Source organism: Cryptotermes secundus, unplaced genomic scaffold, assembly GCF_002891405.2.
Source record: "Cryptotermes secundus unplaced genomic scaffold, Csec_1.0 scaffold387, whole genome shotgun sequence".
In the NCBI taxonomy this organism is placed as follows: Eukaryota; Metazoa; Arthropoda; class Insecta; order Blattodea; family Kalotermitidae; genus Cryptotermes; species Cryptotermes secundus.
In genome coordinates, this window is record NW_019741979.1 from 145,466 (window position 1) to 163,589 (window position 18,124).

Consider the following 18,124-nt stretch of genomic DNA (forward strand, 5'->3'; position numbering starts at 1 on the left):
GCCGTATCAAATTCTGTAGAACCTTTATTGTTCGTTCTTCACGCTTACACAATCACGAGTACCGTAACTATTCACTGTGACACCTCAACTGTCTTCTGCGACGGATGTTCCTAAACTGAAGACTTCTCGTCGAAGCTGGGCTTTTATAACCTTGGCAGCTGCTAGGTAACGAACCCTCTGTTATAGCGGTGGAGACGTTGCATTGTTGGTTCCGCGTTCCCTACGCAATGACCCATTGTTATTGCGTTGTCCCATTGTTATTGCGTTGTCTCTGTGGGAACGCTACGCGTATCTGTCGTAGCCGTGGAGATTCTATGTTCTCGGTACCACGGCTCACTGTTGGGATTACAGTGACGCTATTGTTACTTCCTATGTAACGGTCCATTCTAGCGTTTCCGTAGAAGTTACTCCTCTGGTTTGCCGACACGTTACAATACAAACGCTCTTCTCAGGCTACGCTGTTCTTCATATACAGAGTGTAAATAAATATATGTTACAACGCTCTCTGGTAGATAGATTGGTTCAATCTGATCATATTTTGTTAATACACCCGTGTCCAGAAACGCTTTGTTTACGCGCTAGGGCCTCTGACATGTGAAGGATGACGCCCTTTACCCCTTACCTCTGTGGCTTACTGGTGACATTTACCTAACATTTCTCCAAGAGACCTTACCCGAGCTGCTGGAATTGGTGGCTCTGGAACTCCGTCGTGAAATGTGGTTCCAGCATGATGGTGAACCGGCACACTGCACTAATGTCGTCCGTGAGTATTTGGATGAATCCTTTGGCAGCAGCGGGATTGGACGTGGAGGCCCAATAACCTGGCCCTCTCGCTCCCCTGACTTGACTCCTTTGGATTTCTTTCTCTGGGAGTATATGCAAAGTCTGGTGTACGAGACTCCAGTGGAGACACGACATGATCTTGTGGCTACAATTGCAATAGCAACTAGAACCACCCGGGAAATACTGGGAATCTTTCAAAGAGTTCAGCATAACATGGCCAGGTGGTGCAGAACATGGAATGAAGTCGGAGGCCGCCATTTTGAGCAACTTTTATAACGTAAAACAGCGATAACAACTCCTAAAACTTATGCATCCTACCGGAAACTTCTGTAGCCCTTAGTGCCAAAACGAAGCGTTTCAGGACAGGGATGTATTAACAAAATATGATCAAATTGAACCCATCTATCTACCACGTGTATTTATTTACACTCTATACGCAAACATGAGTCGATGTGTGCATTTGCGAGTCATGTGATAAGGAAAAAGGGAGAGCAGTACACTAGACTTCACATATTCACATCAAAATATTATTAGTACTCAAAGAACAGAGACCATACACGAAAGACTGTTTGCTCGTTTGTGACCAAGCGCATAACTTAAATTTATGCAACATGCCAAAAAAACAAAACAAAAACAAACTCCGTGATTTCAGTCCATACTGACCGAGCGACCGCTGCTTGTCGGCTAAGTTTAGTGCCAACTTTTGCGGATAGAGGATGTCGCGTGGTCAGCGCAACGAATCCCCACGGCCGTAAATTTCGGTTTTCTAGACCGGAGCCGTCACTTCCTTGAAATAGCTCCTCAATTATCATCAGGAGGTTGAGTGGACCCCGTTCCAGACCCAATACTTCTCCGAAAAAATCTGGTAGCGCCGGGAATCGAACCAGGACCTCTGGATCTGTAGCCAGGAACACGACCACTAAACCACAGAGGCGGTCTATGCAACATGCCAACACACCACAATTCGTTATTAGGGTAATTCTGTAAATTTAGTCAACGTTTTGTTTCTTCGTTTTATAAAATGGAGAGTGACAGACAATACGCCATTTGGCCCAGAAATGGTTACTTCCATCGCTGGTATCAGACAGAGAGGGCCTATTGTGCTACTATACGTCTCCTTATTCGTCAAAGCGCTATTTCCAGGAAGTGCAACAGCTGAACGCATAATGTGGAGATCACGTCTGTCCATCCGCATGCACGTCTATTTCCGAAAATACGCAACGGATTTCGGTTCGACCAGATCTTCGTGTGTCTATACTAGCATGAGTTGCGCGACTTTAACTTTGGTACGGTTCGATTCAGTATACAGCCAACAAACATGAAGTTTTACATGAAGCTTAAGTATAACTGTTCAGTTTACATATATGAAAAAGAATCCTTGATAAGACACTGAAATTCCACATCTAACTGTGTTTGCGGAAAGGCCGTTTTTTTTATTTAAGCTTACAATTCTATCAGGGTCGAACTTCTGTCCATAGTTCCTTATTTATTATATAATTAGACAGCACACTGAGCCAGCTTATACAGCACGAGTACATGCCACAGGCCTTTTCGAATAAGAAGTCTTATAACGTAGGGCCCAAAAACTTCACAAACTTTTCGTATTTTTATGGCGAAATTCCTTACTAATAAAATCATTCCATTAGTGACAAACATCTATCACAATATTTTGACAAAATACTTTATAAGCAATAGGCTAATCTGAAGATTTCTAGTTTCTGGATTATAACACTGTGTACTTCAAAGTGCATCAACTTGTCACTGCATTCGGGCTTGCTGAAGAAATACTTTTCCACATACTTGAAAAAGAATGACTTCATTTTGCCAGTACAACTAGACATCCCTCGGTAAACAATGTAGACACAATTTCCTCACATGGAGCGAGAGACAGACAAGGAGCTGAGGTTTTCCCGGCTGTGATGATTCATATCATCACGACATAACATACAGCTATTCACCATTCTGCAAACATGTCTACTTAATTTTGTGGAAACAACTTATATATGGCAGCCGTGGTTCTGGGCATCTTCAGCAACCTCGCTGTCACCTACAGAAAACGGTCTCACAGAAATTAATATTCAAATTTCGCCTCTTCGATTAAACAGATGTACAAAATAAATGAAAACTGTGTATATTAGACAAAACCAACATATGAAATTCTTCACTGAATTTATGTAAAATTTGAAGTTTACACGGCGGTGACTATGAAGAAAGCAGTCTTCTGGTTAAGTGTAGATATTGTGTTAACCGACGTTTCTGAGGAACGTCGGTTAACACAATATCTACACGGCGCCACAGACTGTTAGCACCTGCTCACGCTGGTTCGCTCGCGGATTTCTTTCCTTCTACACTAAAGATGGAGATGTGTTCCTCCGAAACGTCGGTTAACACAATATCTACACGGCGCCACAGACTGTTAGCACCTGCTCACGCTGGTTCGCTCGCGGATTTCTTTCCTTCTACACTAAAGATGGAGATGTGTTCCTCCGAAACGTCGGTTAACACAATATCTACACGGCACCACATCCCAGAAGACTGTTTTCTTCACTAAATTTAGTTTCATCGGTTCGAGAAATTATGAGAAGAATATGTTTTAATAATAAAATTACAGACACATGATGGCCACTAGCGTCAAACATTTTGAGAGTAAAATGTATAATCGGTCGCCGTATTATAAAGGTACAATATACTTCCTTTGATGCTTTGCACAGTGGACACACAATGAAGGGCGATAAATACTTATCCAACACATACGCCACCTTACCGTCGCGGTGGCGACTATATCCTACCTTGACATACCACTGTGTCTTGGGCCGCTGCTTGCTGAAATTGACTCCAATGTGACGGGAACCCGTGCACGGGCAGGGAAACAGTAAGTCGCGGAACCTGCCGTGGTCCTCGCCATTGCGTTGCCGGGACGTCACAATTCTAGCACGTTCGCCCAGCGTCGTCACAACGCCGCGATGTACGTCCGGTTGCCACACAGCACCGGGCCACAACATCGAGCCCCTTGATAGTCACTCAGAACAACGAGGGGGTCTCTGTGGATTTTGCGAGACGCCGGTCTCTCTGCATCTTCAGCGGCACAGACCGTGGAACACCACCCAATCACTTGTCAGTCTTATGATAACTCTCTAAGAGACCCGTGACAAAAACTCGAGTCCATATTTTCCCTCCCCGATAAGTAACCTAAAAACTTACTGCACGAGTAATCCGCTAGTATCAGAAACCACTTACCAGCAAGTTATAATTCGCAGTGAAAAGAGTTCTGATTCTCGGTGAAACCCTCAATATGGGACAGGCCTATTTTGTAAGGATAAATTTCATAAGTTTTGGACTCAATGATAAACAAGTAGGAACTGCCTCTTAAGTTCCATGGCTAATCGCTTAAACCAAATTAAAATCTGTTCGCGTTTATCATTCCATTTCGACAAATTAGATCCGAAAAATTCTTTTACTCCGCAACATATGAAAGAATATCACATTTTCCACCAGCACAACACAGTGACAGCTAACTCCTTTATGGTTCGTACACAGCAAATAACAACAGAATAATTTATAGGTATCTGTCATCCGTTATGTTTACAACCTTTGTCTTCACAGCTCCCACGATTAAATTGGCATGTATCACAACACTATTTAACTGAGTGATATATAAAATTTTGTACCTTTCACCTTCACAACTCCGAGCGATCCACAACCGACAAACATGCGTAAACTACCCGCACTCATTTTTAACAATCACGACACATGGTGACTTACAATCACTACTATTTATGTATGGTGCAAATAAACAATTAAGAATTTATTTAGTGTGGACGTTACATCTCGCTGCTCTACAGCGGATTTCGTCACTTTCTAAACAAAAGGCGTGAGCTACGCACTGGAAACAAACTGTGTAATTATAGCACTAGTCACCACCGGGATTACTGGCACGTGATGCGAGCTTCGATCCTTAGCCGTCGCCATCGCGTCGGAACTCGGAACGAATCTGCCAGCCTCGCGCAGAGCCTGCCTACACTCAAGGACTTCGTGATCTTAAATTATCAGCACGAATGCGCACGAACACTATGACGTCACCAACAATGTTATCAGTTCATTCTGAGATTCCCCACCACTAAAAGAACAGCCTTTGTCATTCACACACGCCCGAAAAAAGTCGCTGGTTTGTTGTTCGGTTGGCAGGTTGACTGTCTGGTTGGATGGTTGGAGGTTATTTAACGATGATGTCTGTATCGAGACTATACAGAATCGGCACAGATAAGTCGTGTTTCAATGCAGGGTATGGTGGGAGTTGCGCAAGGATGTGCGCACAAACTCTGTATACAACGACGAACTGTTCGTAGGGGTATCCTCATCCCGCGTGCTCAGAATATCACCACAATCCACTTTTTTAATTCAGACAGATACACGACTTCATACCTTTCAGCCTACTGAGTTCATTCATATCAAAGATTAAATCGGCCCACTTATGCAATGCAACTTACGCATGTCCCGACGATGTAAAGGGCAAAAAACACGCGCACAAGGCAACCTCCCACCCCCTTTCTTTTTCGGATGAGAAAATCATGGGGGAAGTTTCTTTTTTTACAAAACTAAATATATCACTTAGTCCTGAGGGTTGTATGCAAAAAGTAAAAGCTATATTATTGAGACAAAATAAACTCAAAATGTAATACCTTAAATATAATTCCAGGTATTTTTACATATATCGTTATAATCAGCAATTAGAAATCGTTTTCTTCATATTTACTCTTAAGGACATGAAAATAATGAGACATCTCTTTTATCAAAAGCAGGATTAAAAAAAAAAATCGCCTTGAATTCGGGCCAATACGTTAATCCCCGATTCTATTACGAAGCACCACGCCATGAAGAGATATGGCGGAATGAAGGCATATCTAACCTCGACACTAGATGGCGGTCAGCTTCCCGCTCCAGCCAATTGCTGGTATGAGATAGAAGATCCCAGTACCATTATGAAGGCGGCTGGACAGGCCCCAACCCCCATCTTCAAGTGGAAGAAAGGGAAATATCTTTCTTTGCCGGGTTCGAGCCCCTGTCATCAAAACCGTAACTTATAACTGCAGCTCCGGCAAGAACTCATAATACTATTGTCCTATTATACAGTCTTCAGGTCCTACAAATACTGGGATGCTAATAATTTAAATATTCCCAATTAAAAATCAACACATAAAAAACAAACATCGGACCGTCTAACTGTCCATCCCATGCTTTCTCTCAAATAGCACATCGCAGGAGAAAACGGCAAACACTATCACGAGTTAGAATGACTATAAATGGGGTTTGGATTGGTAACCGGACTTACAAGTAACTAGCGCTGTCGCTAATTCACACACTGCAGTTCACTACAGCACGCACTGTCTTCTCGGTATGCTGGGTCTTCAATGGTTGTCTTGTAACGGCTTCCAACGCCGCAGATCCCTCAGGTTCCGTGCTCCACTGCTCCGGTCCTCGGCGGCTCTCGCCTACGGCGCTGTTACGTAACGACTTACAACAATAGGGGCTCCTCCACCACGGTGCGACTTTCTGGGATGACCTCCGAAGTTGCTAACTGCAGACTACACGCCTCTCTATACTGACGGGCTTGTTTTTCGATTTTCCAGATACAGCCTCTGCACGGACCCACAGAGAACATCGCTTCCCACAATTCCTCTACCGATACATAAAGTAGCTATCAGTACGGACCGCATATAAAACACCGTCCCCAGCGGTACTTCCATTGGTTGCGTGGCGTGTTCCATTGCTGCGTCACTGCTTATTGTGCCCTTACCTAGCGACGTACCTCGACTTTCAGCGAATGTCATAATATAAAATATATTCCTCTTAGAGGGACAAGCCCCGGGAATGCTTTAATTTTTCTTTCGAAAGTTATGCAGACGGGTCTCACAAAAACGGTTTCTTCTAAACGGTGCTTAGCAGAAAAAATGGTAATTAAGCCTACATGAACCGCTTCGTTCCGTCAGATATTTTCAAAAGCAACTGGTGTCTTCCTATTTCATTTTTGTGGTACAAGGTGCCAAACAAATAAATATCACACACACGTTCTGAAGAGATTTACATTTGTGCCACTTGGAGACGTTCCATCCTCCACGGATGTGGAATTCTTGATGAACCGTGTTCCGAAGGTCACAAAAATGACGTTTGTGTGTCCAAGAACCGATAAATACCGAGTGTAGGTAAATTACGCTACCAACAAAAACAGTGCAGGACAGATTTTTCTGCACAGGCACGTTAGTCTAATAATAAAAACAGATTTAGTTCGACAGTTAGTGTGTTAGGTAGGTTGGAGAAAACTGCTTAATGAGGAGCTTCATAACTTACACTCTTCTCCAATTGTAATTAGAATGATCAAGTCAAGGAGGATGAGGTGGGCAGGTCATATAGCAAGCATGGGGGAGACGAGGAATGCGTATAGGATATTGGTTGGAAAGCCAGAAGGAAAGAGACCACAGGGAAGACCAAGGAGTAGGTGGGTGGACAATATTAGAATGGATCTTAGAGAGATAGGATGGGATGGTATGGACTGGATAGATCTGGCTGAGGATATGGAACAGTGGAGGGCTCTTGTGAACACGGTAATGAACCTTCGGGTTCCTTAAAATGCTGGCAAATTCTTGAGTAGCTGTAGAATTGGCGGCTCTTCCAGAAGGGCTCAGCTCCATGAGTAAGTAAGTTAGTGTGCTAAGTCCCGTCGACACTGGTTCTACTCGTATTATCGAATCCCGCTCGAATAATGTTTATCCTATTCGCAATTGTACATACTTTCACGTTGCTAAGTAACAGCTACTTAAACAGGCGACAGTACAACAGCTGTTGCTAGGGAAGAGCTATGTGGAGATGTTCTCCGGCAACGAGAGAACATGCAATAATGGAAGAGACGTTTTCTGTGCGAACAGTGCCGGGGTTCCTTAACGAGGAATAGTAGTTCAACTACCTTCGATGAAGACATCACCTTTTATTTCCGACCTTGTGACGTCTCAGAGAAATATACAACACTTGGAATTAGGAAAGGCCTGTGGTTTTGATGGCATTCCAAATGAACGTCTCCGGCATCTTCCAAGAAGATTTCTTGCGCATTTGACTCATATATTCAATCACTGTCTTCGGTTTGGTTACTTCAGGGCACTTTGGAATGAAGCAAAAATCATAACTCTGCCGAAACCCGGCAGACTCCAAATTTTCCCCAAATTTATGTCCGATCAGCCTCTTGTCCACTAAGGCCAAACTATTTGAAAAGCAGATTTTAAGAACAATCCAAAAACGCACTTGCTAAATATAAGTCAATTTGGCTTTCAAGCATGTCACAGTCCGACGCTTCAATGTATGAAGCTGGCGGATCACATCGCCCTGAATTTTCAACACCGATACGAGTATGTCGACGGCTACTGTGCTACTGGATATCGAGAAAGCCTTCGACGCAACATGGAACTTTGGCTACTATATAAATTGTCGGAATTAGAATTATCGACAAGTCTCATTAAACCAATTGCTTCTTTCCTCAATGAAAGACAATTTAAAGTCTTGGTAGAAGGCGAATTTCCTACGCCAAGAAAAATGGCGGCAGCGATTCTTCGAGGTTACGTCCTTGCCCCAATATTGTACAGTATATGTATAAATGATGTCCCCGCGGCACCTGGAACTCATTTTGCTCTGTTCTTGGATGATACCTGTATTTACGTGACAGAGAAGCACGAACACCGTGTTCTGTGTAACCTGCAGCGCGGCCTAAAAAAATGAAACTCCGTGGTTTTAGTCCGCAAGCGAACTACACCGACCAAGCGACCGCCGATTGTCGGCGAACTTAGTGCCACCTTCAGCGGATATGTAGTTTGTCGCGTGGTCAGCGCAACAACTCCCCATGGTTGTTAATTTCGTTTTTTTAGCGGCCTCATTGCAATGAATTCGTGGTGTGAGCGCTGGAACATAAAAATCAATGAAGGGAAAACTCAGACAATGTATTTCTCCAGAAGACTTAAGAGTTCCTGACGACATACTACAATTAAACGGCCGAAACATTCCCTTTGTAAATAATGTAGGGTATCTTGATGTCGCCTTTGACAGGAGGATGGCCTTGTGCCCATATGTGAGGACCTGTTCTCTATTAAAAAGTGGGCGTTTAAGTACAAGCATTANGGGGACACCATATCGAAAGAACTGTAGCCAAGGTCTTGTGCACATATGTAAGGACCTGTTCTCTATTAAAAAGTGGGCGTTTAAGTACAAGCATTAAACATACGCTTTACAAAGTCCTGATTAGGTCTGCTATGACTTACGCCCGTCCCACCTGTGAGCATGCGGCGGACGCTCACCGTTTGAAATTCCAGCGCCTGCAGAACAGAGTATTCCGTGCTACTGGAAATACTGACAGGTGCACACCAGTTCACAAATTCCATGTGGATTTCAAAATTTTTATTCTCGCTAATAAGAGGTCTCTCAGACTGCGTGGCTCTAACCTTTATATTGTTTAGTTTATATGAAAATCGGCACCGGGTCAGGTATGATATTAAACGGTTATAATATAAATTTCAACACAAACAAAGGATACCCAAAGAAATAAAGCACAATATCAATTTTGGAAGCTTCAAATCCGGATGAAAGTGTGGATTTTCGTAGATTTGCACAAACCATCGGCTGGAAGGCAACGCTAATATCTGGAAACAGATCGCCGCAGTTTTCTTCCGCATGTCCTTACTCACTCAAGATACAACTGGACAAAACGGCGGGCGAGTTCGATATGTCGTCAAGAGACAAAGCAATAAAACAATGTTGCGAATCAAAGAAGTGGGAATGATTCGCACAGTTGTGGGTACTGGGTAGAGAGTTCTGGTTTAATACTGTTTTTATAAACGCAAATATTTGAAACAGGAAGGCCACACCGCTGGATACTTCCTTCCCTTAGTGCCAGACAAAATGAAGACGGACGTGACGTAAACAAAACTGGAAAAAGTATTCCATTTTGAATGCGATGCGTTATTTTAGAGCTTTCATATCTTACTACGTTTGATGTTCATTTATTGCGAACATAACTTTATTGCTACAAAGCACAAACATTGAGTAACCACACATAAGTTCTCCTTAGAGATCCTTTCACTATACTTCCAATATTCACTATATCGAAAAAATCATAGAAAAGCTGTAAATATTATGTACATTCTGCGTTCTCCACTAATTTTCCACACGACTAGTCATTTGTGAGTAACAATTATAAGTTCAATTTGAGCTTCTGAGCTTCAGGTACGCTACAAATCATTTTTTGACAGATACGAACCGATACAGCGTAGTCGGTATAGCGACTGGCTACGGGCGGGAAGACAGAGGTGTCGGAGTGCAAGTCCCGGTAGGGTCAAGAATTTTCACATCTCCATGTTGTCTAGATCTGTTCTGGGGCCCACCTAGCCTCCTATCCAATGCGTACCATTTCTTCCCCAGGGGTAAAGCGGCTGGGGCCTGAAGCTGATAACTCACCTCCAATTAGTGCCGAGGTCAAGAAAATGTGGAGCTATACATTCACTCCTATATACGCATTCATGGCGTAGTGCTTAATTAGTTAAACACAGGACAACTTTACCTTTGCCTTTACCATATAATGTTTCCCACTTCAGAACCGCTCAGCAGTGCAACTGGTTAATGGAGGTTTGAGGATAAAATCATGGGAAAAGGACAGACCATAAAAGGAGAGTAAACAATAAACATATTTAAGAGATTTAAGTAAATGGAAGAATGGAAGTCATAAGGTATAGATAGTTTAGCCATAAAGATTAAGTGAAAGATATATGAAAAGAGATTAATTAATTCGCCTGAAAACAAACAAGGCATGTGGCACAACATTAAACATTATACTACTGAGAACGTAGTCAGAAAAACTGAATGTTTTAAGGCCTTATGACTGAATAAATGGAAAAGGCTGATAAATGACACACGAATGTTTAAAGAATGGACATAAAATACTGCTCGAAGAAATCATATACACAAAAATGTCAAGTTAAACGTATTGAGATATGGAAAGAATGGAGTAAACAGATGGATAAAGTGGGCATCAAATGGAAAACGTGGAAGTTAAGACCACAAAATGAATTCGAAAAAAAAAAACTTAAGGAAGGAAACCGGAAATTAATCAGTAGCTTAAAAAGGCAACAGATCTGCAAGTAACGTTTAATCTACATCAACATTTACATATACACATCAACCCAAATTTAAAACTACACTTCTACTTTTCTATCCTGAAGATGGAAGCAACGCATTCATCTAAATCGCTGATAACGTTCTACCAGATCCCACGGTAATATTCACAGAAACCGCTGAGATAACCTCAAACCTCGCGTATAATTTGCGAAGTATCATGACTGAACAGCTGTATTTCACACATATCCTAATGAAGATACATTACTGCACTGACGATAACTGCAACTGTTAGCAACGGTTGTGCGTGTGAATGTTTTATTATTATTGTTAGGAACATTAATCTCCAACTTGCCAGAGGACCGAAGTGGGCACTGCGACGTCACATCATTAACATGTCAAAGAGATACCGTGCAAGTTACAATTTTATGCGGTTCAGAGCTTAAACCCTATAAAATGAACACGTGATCATATAAGCTCTTTTGCCCTCGTTCGCTCGGTACACTCAAAGACTACATAGCCACGACTCAGTCGCCACAATCTCGTTTGTAATGATGAAGTGCAGAATGTTGCTGATAATGACAGGGTGTCTTGAGCATTTTTCAACCCCAATTCACTAACTGCATTGAGCTGAACCCTTCTTGAGGAGCCACGAATTGAGAATGCAACTGGAAGAGGCCGAAGCCCGGGACGCCCTCATGTTGAGCAAATATCATACCGCTGAATACAGGGCCGAGAGCGGGTCTGCCAGAGAACGGGCACCGGTGCAGGCGTGGCGCAGACCCCTAAATTCGACGGCTTCACTTCATGGGCTGTGTTCCGACGAGACCGTGGCGGAACATAACGGCTGGAGATCCGATGACATGGCCGCACATCTCATCGCCGCCTTGAATGAACCCGCTGCACACATTCTACATAGCGTCTCCATCGGGGCGAGGTACGAAGAGGTTAGTGCTGCGCTCGAGAATCGCTACGGTGATCAGCCGATGGAAGCATTCCACGCCCAGCTGAGAAGGAACCACAAAGACGGGGAATGTATGCAGTAACTTGCTACCCTCATAGACCACTTGGCTCACTGCACCTATGTCGGCTCAGCCGAACAAAAAATTAGTAGGGCAGCTGCTTTGGCATTCGCCGACGGGGTAAGAGAGAAAGAAATTACATCTACTCCTGCCACACAGGAAAACATTCAGCGATGCCCTCAATGAGGACATCGAGCTGAAAGTAGTTGATTTAACAACCGGAACGTCTCACATGGCCCGGCAGCCAACGAGTATAACCTTCGGGAGAAGCCCAACGTAAGGAAGAGTCGACCGTCGGGTTACATGCTGGAGTTGCGGAAGCACTAGCCACCTTCGCAGAAACTCCCCTCGCGAACCGGAGCACGACGACTGACGCCGGACACGAGACGATCGATGCTAGGAAACGAACGACAGCCATAAAGAAGTAACGACAGAGGCAAAAAACCGGCAGTCCTTTGCGCAAAGCTGAAGTTCCAGTAGGATTACGTCAGCTGGGGACCGGGTACAGTAGCACAGAAGATCGACCGTAATCGGGACAGAAAGAAGGGTCGGCCTTGCCCATAGTTATGTACACCACGTGGACACAGATAATCACGACCGTCTATGCGCCGAAATACGAATAGGGGAGAAAATGTGTCTCGTGACCATCGACACAGGCGCACCGGTAACGGTCGCTCAGCAGGACTACCGGAGAGGGTGCAATCGCCAAAGTTTATTCTGCAGGTGGCACCAGGAGAGACCCTCTCCATCCTGAAGGAAGCTTTAGTGACACTGACTCTGGGGTAGCGCCCGCTGACTACTTGAGAATTAGTTGCAGATATCACCGACGAATTCGTTTTGGCTTTCAACGTCTTGCGCGCCCACAATGCGTCCGTAGAACTGAAGCGCCTTGTGCTACAAATGCGCAGAGGTGAGGTGTTTTTGCAGCGTCCCGAAGCACGACCTCGATCACACCCAGCTGCGAGGGGAGACAGCGATGTAGCAGTGGCTAGGTGTGGCCGAGTCGCGGCGGTTGGTCCCAAAGGATCTGTACATATGGGGGTAGCCTCGTAGGGACGGGTTCCAGGGCCGCCAATCAAGTAGAAGCGGAAGCGCCGGTCCAAACCCCAAGGAAGAAACATGACTCGATGGGAAGCGGCCGCCGGCCATGAAAGCATGCGTAAGTTGGCGCATCCTCAAGGAATCAACGGAGCTCGGGACGCGAGGCCCTAAGGAGGGAGCGGCAGGAGACGTTGGACAGCGGCAACGCGAGAACCGACCCATGAGGAAGGAACGCTGGACGCCGACGAAACTGGAAGAGGAACTGCCGGCTCCAGCGAGGCTCAGGGCTAAATTCAGCCAGGAAGATCATTGACGTCACAACACAGCCTCCGGAAAAGAGATGGTGACACAATGATAGGCTAGTCAGGACGAGCAGTCATAAGGAGGGAGAAATGTGGCATTTTTGCTCAAAGCAAGAATTGGGGAGCCAGAGATACCGCCAATGCTAGGCAACGACTGTGTAACACACAATACCAAAGCCATCGATAAGCAACGTATTCACGCAACAATGGACTAACGCTTGGCAGGGGTGTTTTCTGTTGGGTCCGTGCCAAAGCTACGTAAGGAGTTGATCTGAAAAAGTGTGCAATTAATCCGATTACCAGTCCAAACTCCGTCTATCGTCAATTTACAGGTGACATGTTCTAATTTTCACTTTTTAAAACAATAGACAGGAAGACAAAAGGTTCTGGACTTAACGGTAGGAAGCATTACCCGAATTCAATCTCCTAAGTTTCTACTGAATCAAATTATTGTGTTACTGTCGTTCCAAAATATCTTAACTGCGCCACATATTTAAAGACTCTATTAGCCATCTTTAAGCTAGGCTTTTTCCCTTGATTCTGGTGAAGAAACATCGCCATATACTTAGTTTTCTATGTGTTTACTTCTAGACCAATCCACTCACTAGCATCCCCCAATCACCATAATTTTAAATTAAGACAGTGTTGATTACAGTTGCAAAGTTGAATCTGAAGACAAAATTAGTTCTCCTACAGACGGTCAACTCAATCCATTCGGATGTGCGGTTAGAGACGGGGAGCAGAAGGAAGCCTATTTCGTGATCCATCTGTGTAATTTAATGAGACAGACAGTAGCAGTTCTCGCCTGGCATGTGCTGCTGAACGCACTCTTCATTAAGCTACCCCACACTTCCTTCCATTTCCTATAAATACCAGCCCGATCAATATGACGCCTTGTTGTTAGGTCAATGCAGCGGCAGACGATGTGTCCATATGCCACAGTTCAAGCTAATGGAGACAATTACCGGTTCCTATTTAAATCTGGAGTTCCTAACCTGTGGACTCTTCACATCAATCGTCATTACTGTCACGGCGCAAAGGTTGGCAGGCTCTCCTGCTTTGTTAGTATTTCAGCCCGGATGGAGACTATTCCGATCAAGATTTCCCGTGGCTTCCTTAACATAATACACTGTAATGGTTCTTCAGACCCCTTTCAGACAAATCCTTTCCAGAAAGCAGTCTTCTGGGATTTGGCACCGTGTATATGTGGTNAGAAGACTGCTTTCTTCATAGTCACCGCCGTGAAAGCCTCAAATCTTACAATCCTTTCCAGTTCACCACTTACTCCCAACGAACGCTATAAACCACTGTAACTGATTATGCTCAGTTAAGTAAACAAAGAAGCATAAAGGAGTAGAGCCTCTGACCTGATCCGTTTATCGTCTCTTAAAAGAAGAGCCGGGGTAGCGCAGTCGGTATAGCGACTGGCTGGGCTGGATGATTGAGGGGTCGGAGTTCGAGTCCCAGTAGGGTCAAGAATTTTCTCTTCTCCAAATCATCCAGACCGGCTCTGGGGTTCACCAAACCTCCTATCCAATAAGTACTGAGGATTCTTTCCCCGGGGATAAAGCGGCCGGGCCGTGAAGCTGACCATTCACCTCCACCTAGTACAGAGGTCAGAAAAATGTGGATCTATACATCCACTCCCCCATATATGCCTTCATGGCGTAGTGCTTAAAATTCGTTGATCACAGGGACAACTTTACCTTTGCTGGGGCTTCCATATTTTCGTAGGTGCCTCTTTTCTCGTTCTCACAAACTAAGGACTCTTCCGTCTGTACAGTTTTACGCTTCACAAGTCTGCTGCAAAATTCATAAATATGTCTACTGGTTGCAAGAGCTGACACATTCAACCGAAAGCGCATACGTTCTACGCTGATCAAATCTGCAAAAAGTCGAGTATTCTGTACGTCCTCGCTTTCTTTTGCCACATGTTGCAACAATATTCGAGGTAGATCTGTAACCCATCCTATCAACATGCCAAATTTCATTCAAATTCGTCAGAAGTTTCGGGAACGAAATATGCAAACAGAATGGACACGACTGTACTGGGTGTAAAAAGCACACGAAAAAAAGCTAAATTTACGAGAACTGTGTCACGTGAGGGCTTGCTGTGCTATCGTCGTCCACATGACGTGTTTACCACAAGCATAAAATCACTTCCGTGACGCACGTCACACGTCGTGACGTTACAGCTGCAAGGCTTCATGCCTCACCACAAATACTGACGTCATCAGAGGTCACGGATCAGAACTAGAATGACGAAACGCAATCGCCATGTTCGTTTTTGAACATCCTATTCCCAAGTACCGCAGCAAAATTCTATCGATAGCAGCAACGATATATCGAATGATTCGAGAAATCTAATGTTTAACATGGCTAAAACTAAGGATAGATTCTAAAGCGGCCTCCGTAGTCTAGAAGTAACGTTCCCACCTCATGACTCGTGGTACGCGGGTTCAAACCCGGCGGAGGTCGTGGAATTTTTAAGGGCGGAAAAATTCAGGGAACAAGTCCTCCGGGAGGGACTTTAAGCCGTGGGTCCCGTGTCGTAGCTTTACGGCACGTAAAAGAACCTCATATCTCCAAAGAAGATCACTGAGCCAAATTCAAGAACATTTCCCGCCCAACAGTAGTCTCTAACGCCTCTGATAGATGGGGGAAGCATTATAGATACCGCCAAGCCAGTAGAGGCCGAACTGGCTTGCTCGGTCGGGACTGATGGCACGCACCAATATCGGTATGGTATAGAGACGGGGAGAATATCATAGAGGGAAGCACAATGGACCAATACTGGTCTAAGTGCAGGGGAAACCCACCCTCTCCAATAACTAACTACGGATAGATTCTATGAAGAACTAGAACATGTATTTGTTAAATTCCCGAAGTACCTTATGAAAATTTTGTTAGGAGAGTTCAATGCCAAAGTAGGGAGGTAAGACATTTTCAAACCAACGATTGGGAATGAGAGTTTGCATGAAACTAGTAATGATAATGGAGTCAGAGTTGTAAACTTTGCCACATCAAAAAATCTTACTGTCAAAAGTACAATGTTCCCACATCGTAACATCTATAAATTTACTTGGACATCTCCTAATGGGAAGATACACAATCAAATAAACCATATTTTGATAGATAGAAGACGGCACTCAAGTATACTTGATGTCCGATCATTCAGGACAGCAGATTGTGATACTTACAAGTACCTGATGTCAAAGGTTAGGGAAAGTTTGGCAGTGAGCAAACAAACAACACACAGAGTTCATATGGAGAGCTTCAATCTCAAGAAATGAAATGAGGCAAAGGGTAAAGAGCAGTATCGTGTTGAAATCTGAAATAGGTTCACGGCTTTGGAAAACTTGGACACTGAGGTGGATGTTAATAAAACTTGGGAAACTATTAGAGAGAATATAAAAATGTCTGCCAAAGAGAGTCTAGGTTATTATTAACCGAAGAAGCATAAGTCATGGTTCGATGAAGGATGCTCAAAATTATTAGATCTAAGAAAGTATGCTAAATTGCAATGGTTACAGGATCCAAGCAAAATAAACGGCAGTAGTCTGAACAGTATAGGACATGAAACCAGCAAGTATTTCAGGAACAAAAAGAGGGAATATCTTAAAGACAAAATTGATGAGCTTGCAATGAACAGTAAGAACAAGAACATGAGAGACCTGTATAGAGGAATAAATAACTTTAAGAGGGGTTACCAACCTAGCAGTAACTTAGTGAAGGATGAGAATGGTGATCTGCTTGCAGATTCCCACAACATTTTGAATAGGTGAAGGAATTACTTCTCTCAGTTACTGAATGTACATAGGGTCAGTGCTGTTAAGCAGACAGAAATATATACAGCTGAGCCGTTAATACCTGATCCTAGCCCTTTTGAGACTGAAAGTGCTATTGCAAAATTGAAACAGTATAAATGGCCAGGTAGTGATCAAACTCCGGCAGAACTTATTCAAGCAGGAGGCGAAATATTACGTTCTAAGATCCATAATCGGCCGGTCACGGTAGCCGAGCGGTCTAAGGCATGTACTGTCTTCGCTCGCTTGGAAACCGGGATCGTGGGTTCGAATCCCACTCAGGGCATGGATGTTTAGTTTGTGTGAGTGCGTTTTTCTGTGTTGATGTACACGTAAAGGCCTTGCGACGAGCTGATCCCCTGTCAAAGGAGTCCTACATACTGTGTAAGATCTAGAAAAACCGAAATGAACGGAGAAGTTCATGCAGGTAGTCCTAGGCCCACTGGGGCTGTAGTACCAAGGAAAAAAAAAAGATCCATAATCTAATTACTTCTATTTGGCATAAGGAAAAATCTCCTAATCAGTGGAAGGAGTCTATTATTGTACCAGTTCACAAGAAGGGTCATAAAACTGACTGCAGTAATTATCCGGGGATATCACTGCTATCAGCTTCATATAAAACTTTGTCCAATATTCTTCTTTCAAGGTTAAGTCCATATATAGATGAAATTATTGGGATCATCAGTGTGGGTTTCGACGTAACAGATCAACTACAGATCAGATCTTTTGCATTCGTCAGATATTGGAGAAAAAATGGGAGTACGATGAGACAGTACATCAGCTATTCATAGACTTCAAGAAAGCCTATGATTCAGTTAGGAGGGAAGTATTGTACAATATTCTAATAGAGTTTGGGATACCCATGAAACTAGTTAGTTTGAATAAAATGTGTTTAAACGAAACGTATTGTGACATGTTGGTTTACCGAATCCAGAAGACCCCTAGGTCGAGGATGTTGGTCGTACACCTCGACCGGCTCGCGCCTTATCATGGAGCTGCTCGAGACGAGCAACCATAAAAAGGGGGA

At 43.8% G+C, this 18,124-nt stretch overlaps 1 protein-coding gene across 4 annotated transcripts in view; it reads right to left on the bottom strand.

Moving 5' to 3' along the window:
* Positions 1-18,124, bottom strand: part of LOC111872900 (ral guanine nucleotide dissociation stimulator-like 1) — a 131,442-nt gene that overhangs the window by 76,118 nt on the left and 37,200 nt on the right. For 2 of the 4 annotated variants that reach the window (XM_023867165.2, XM_023867164.2), the window contains exon 1: positions 3,573-4,997. The exons of the other annotated variants lie outside the window; for them this stretch is intronic. In XM_023867165.2, the coding sequence (XP_023722933.1) occupies positions 3,573-3,785 (213 nt within the window). In that variant the 5' untranslated portion in view covers positions 3,786-4,997. Of the gene's footprint in view, positions 1-3,572; positions 4,998-18,124 lie in introns of those variants that run through there. 4 annotated transcript variants of the gene reach the window in all.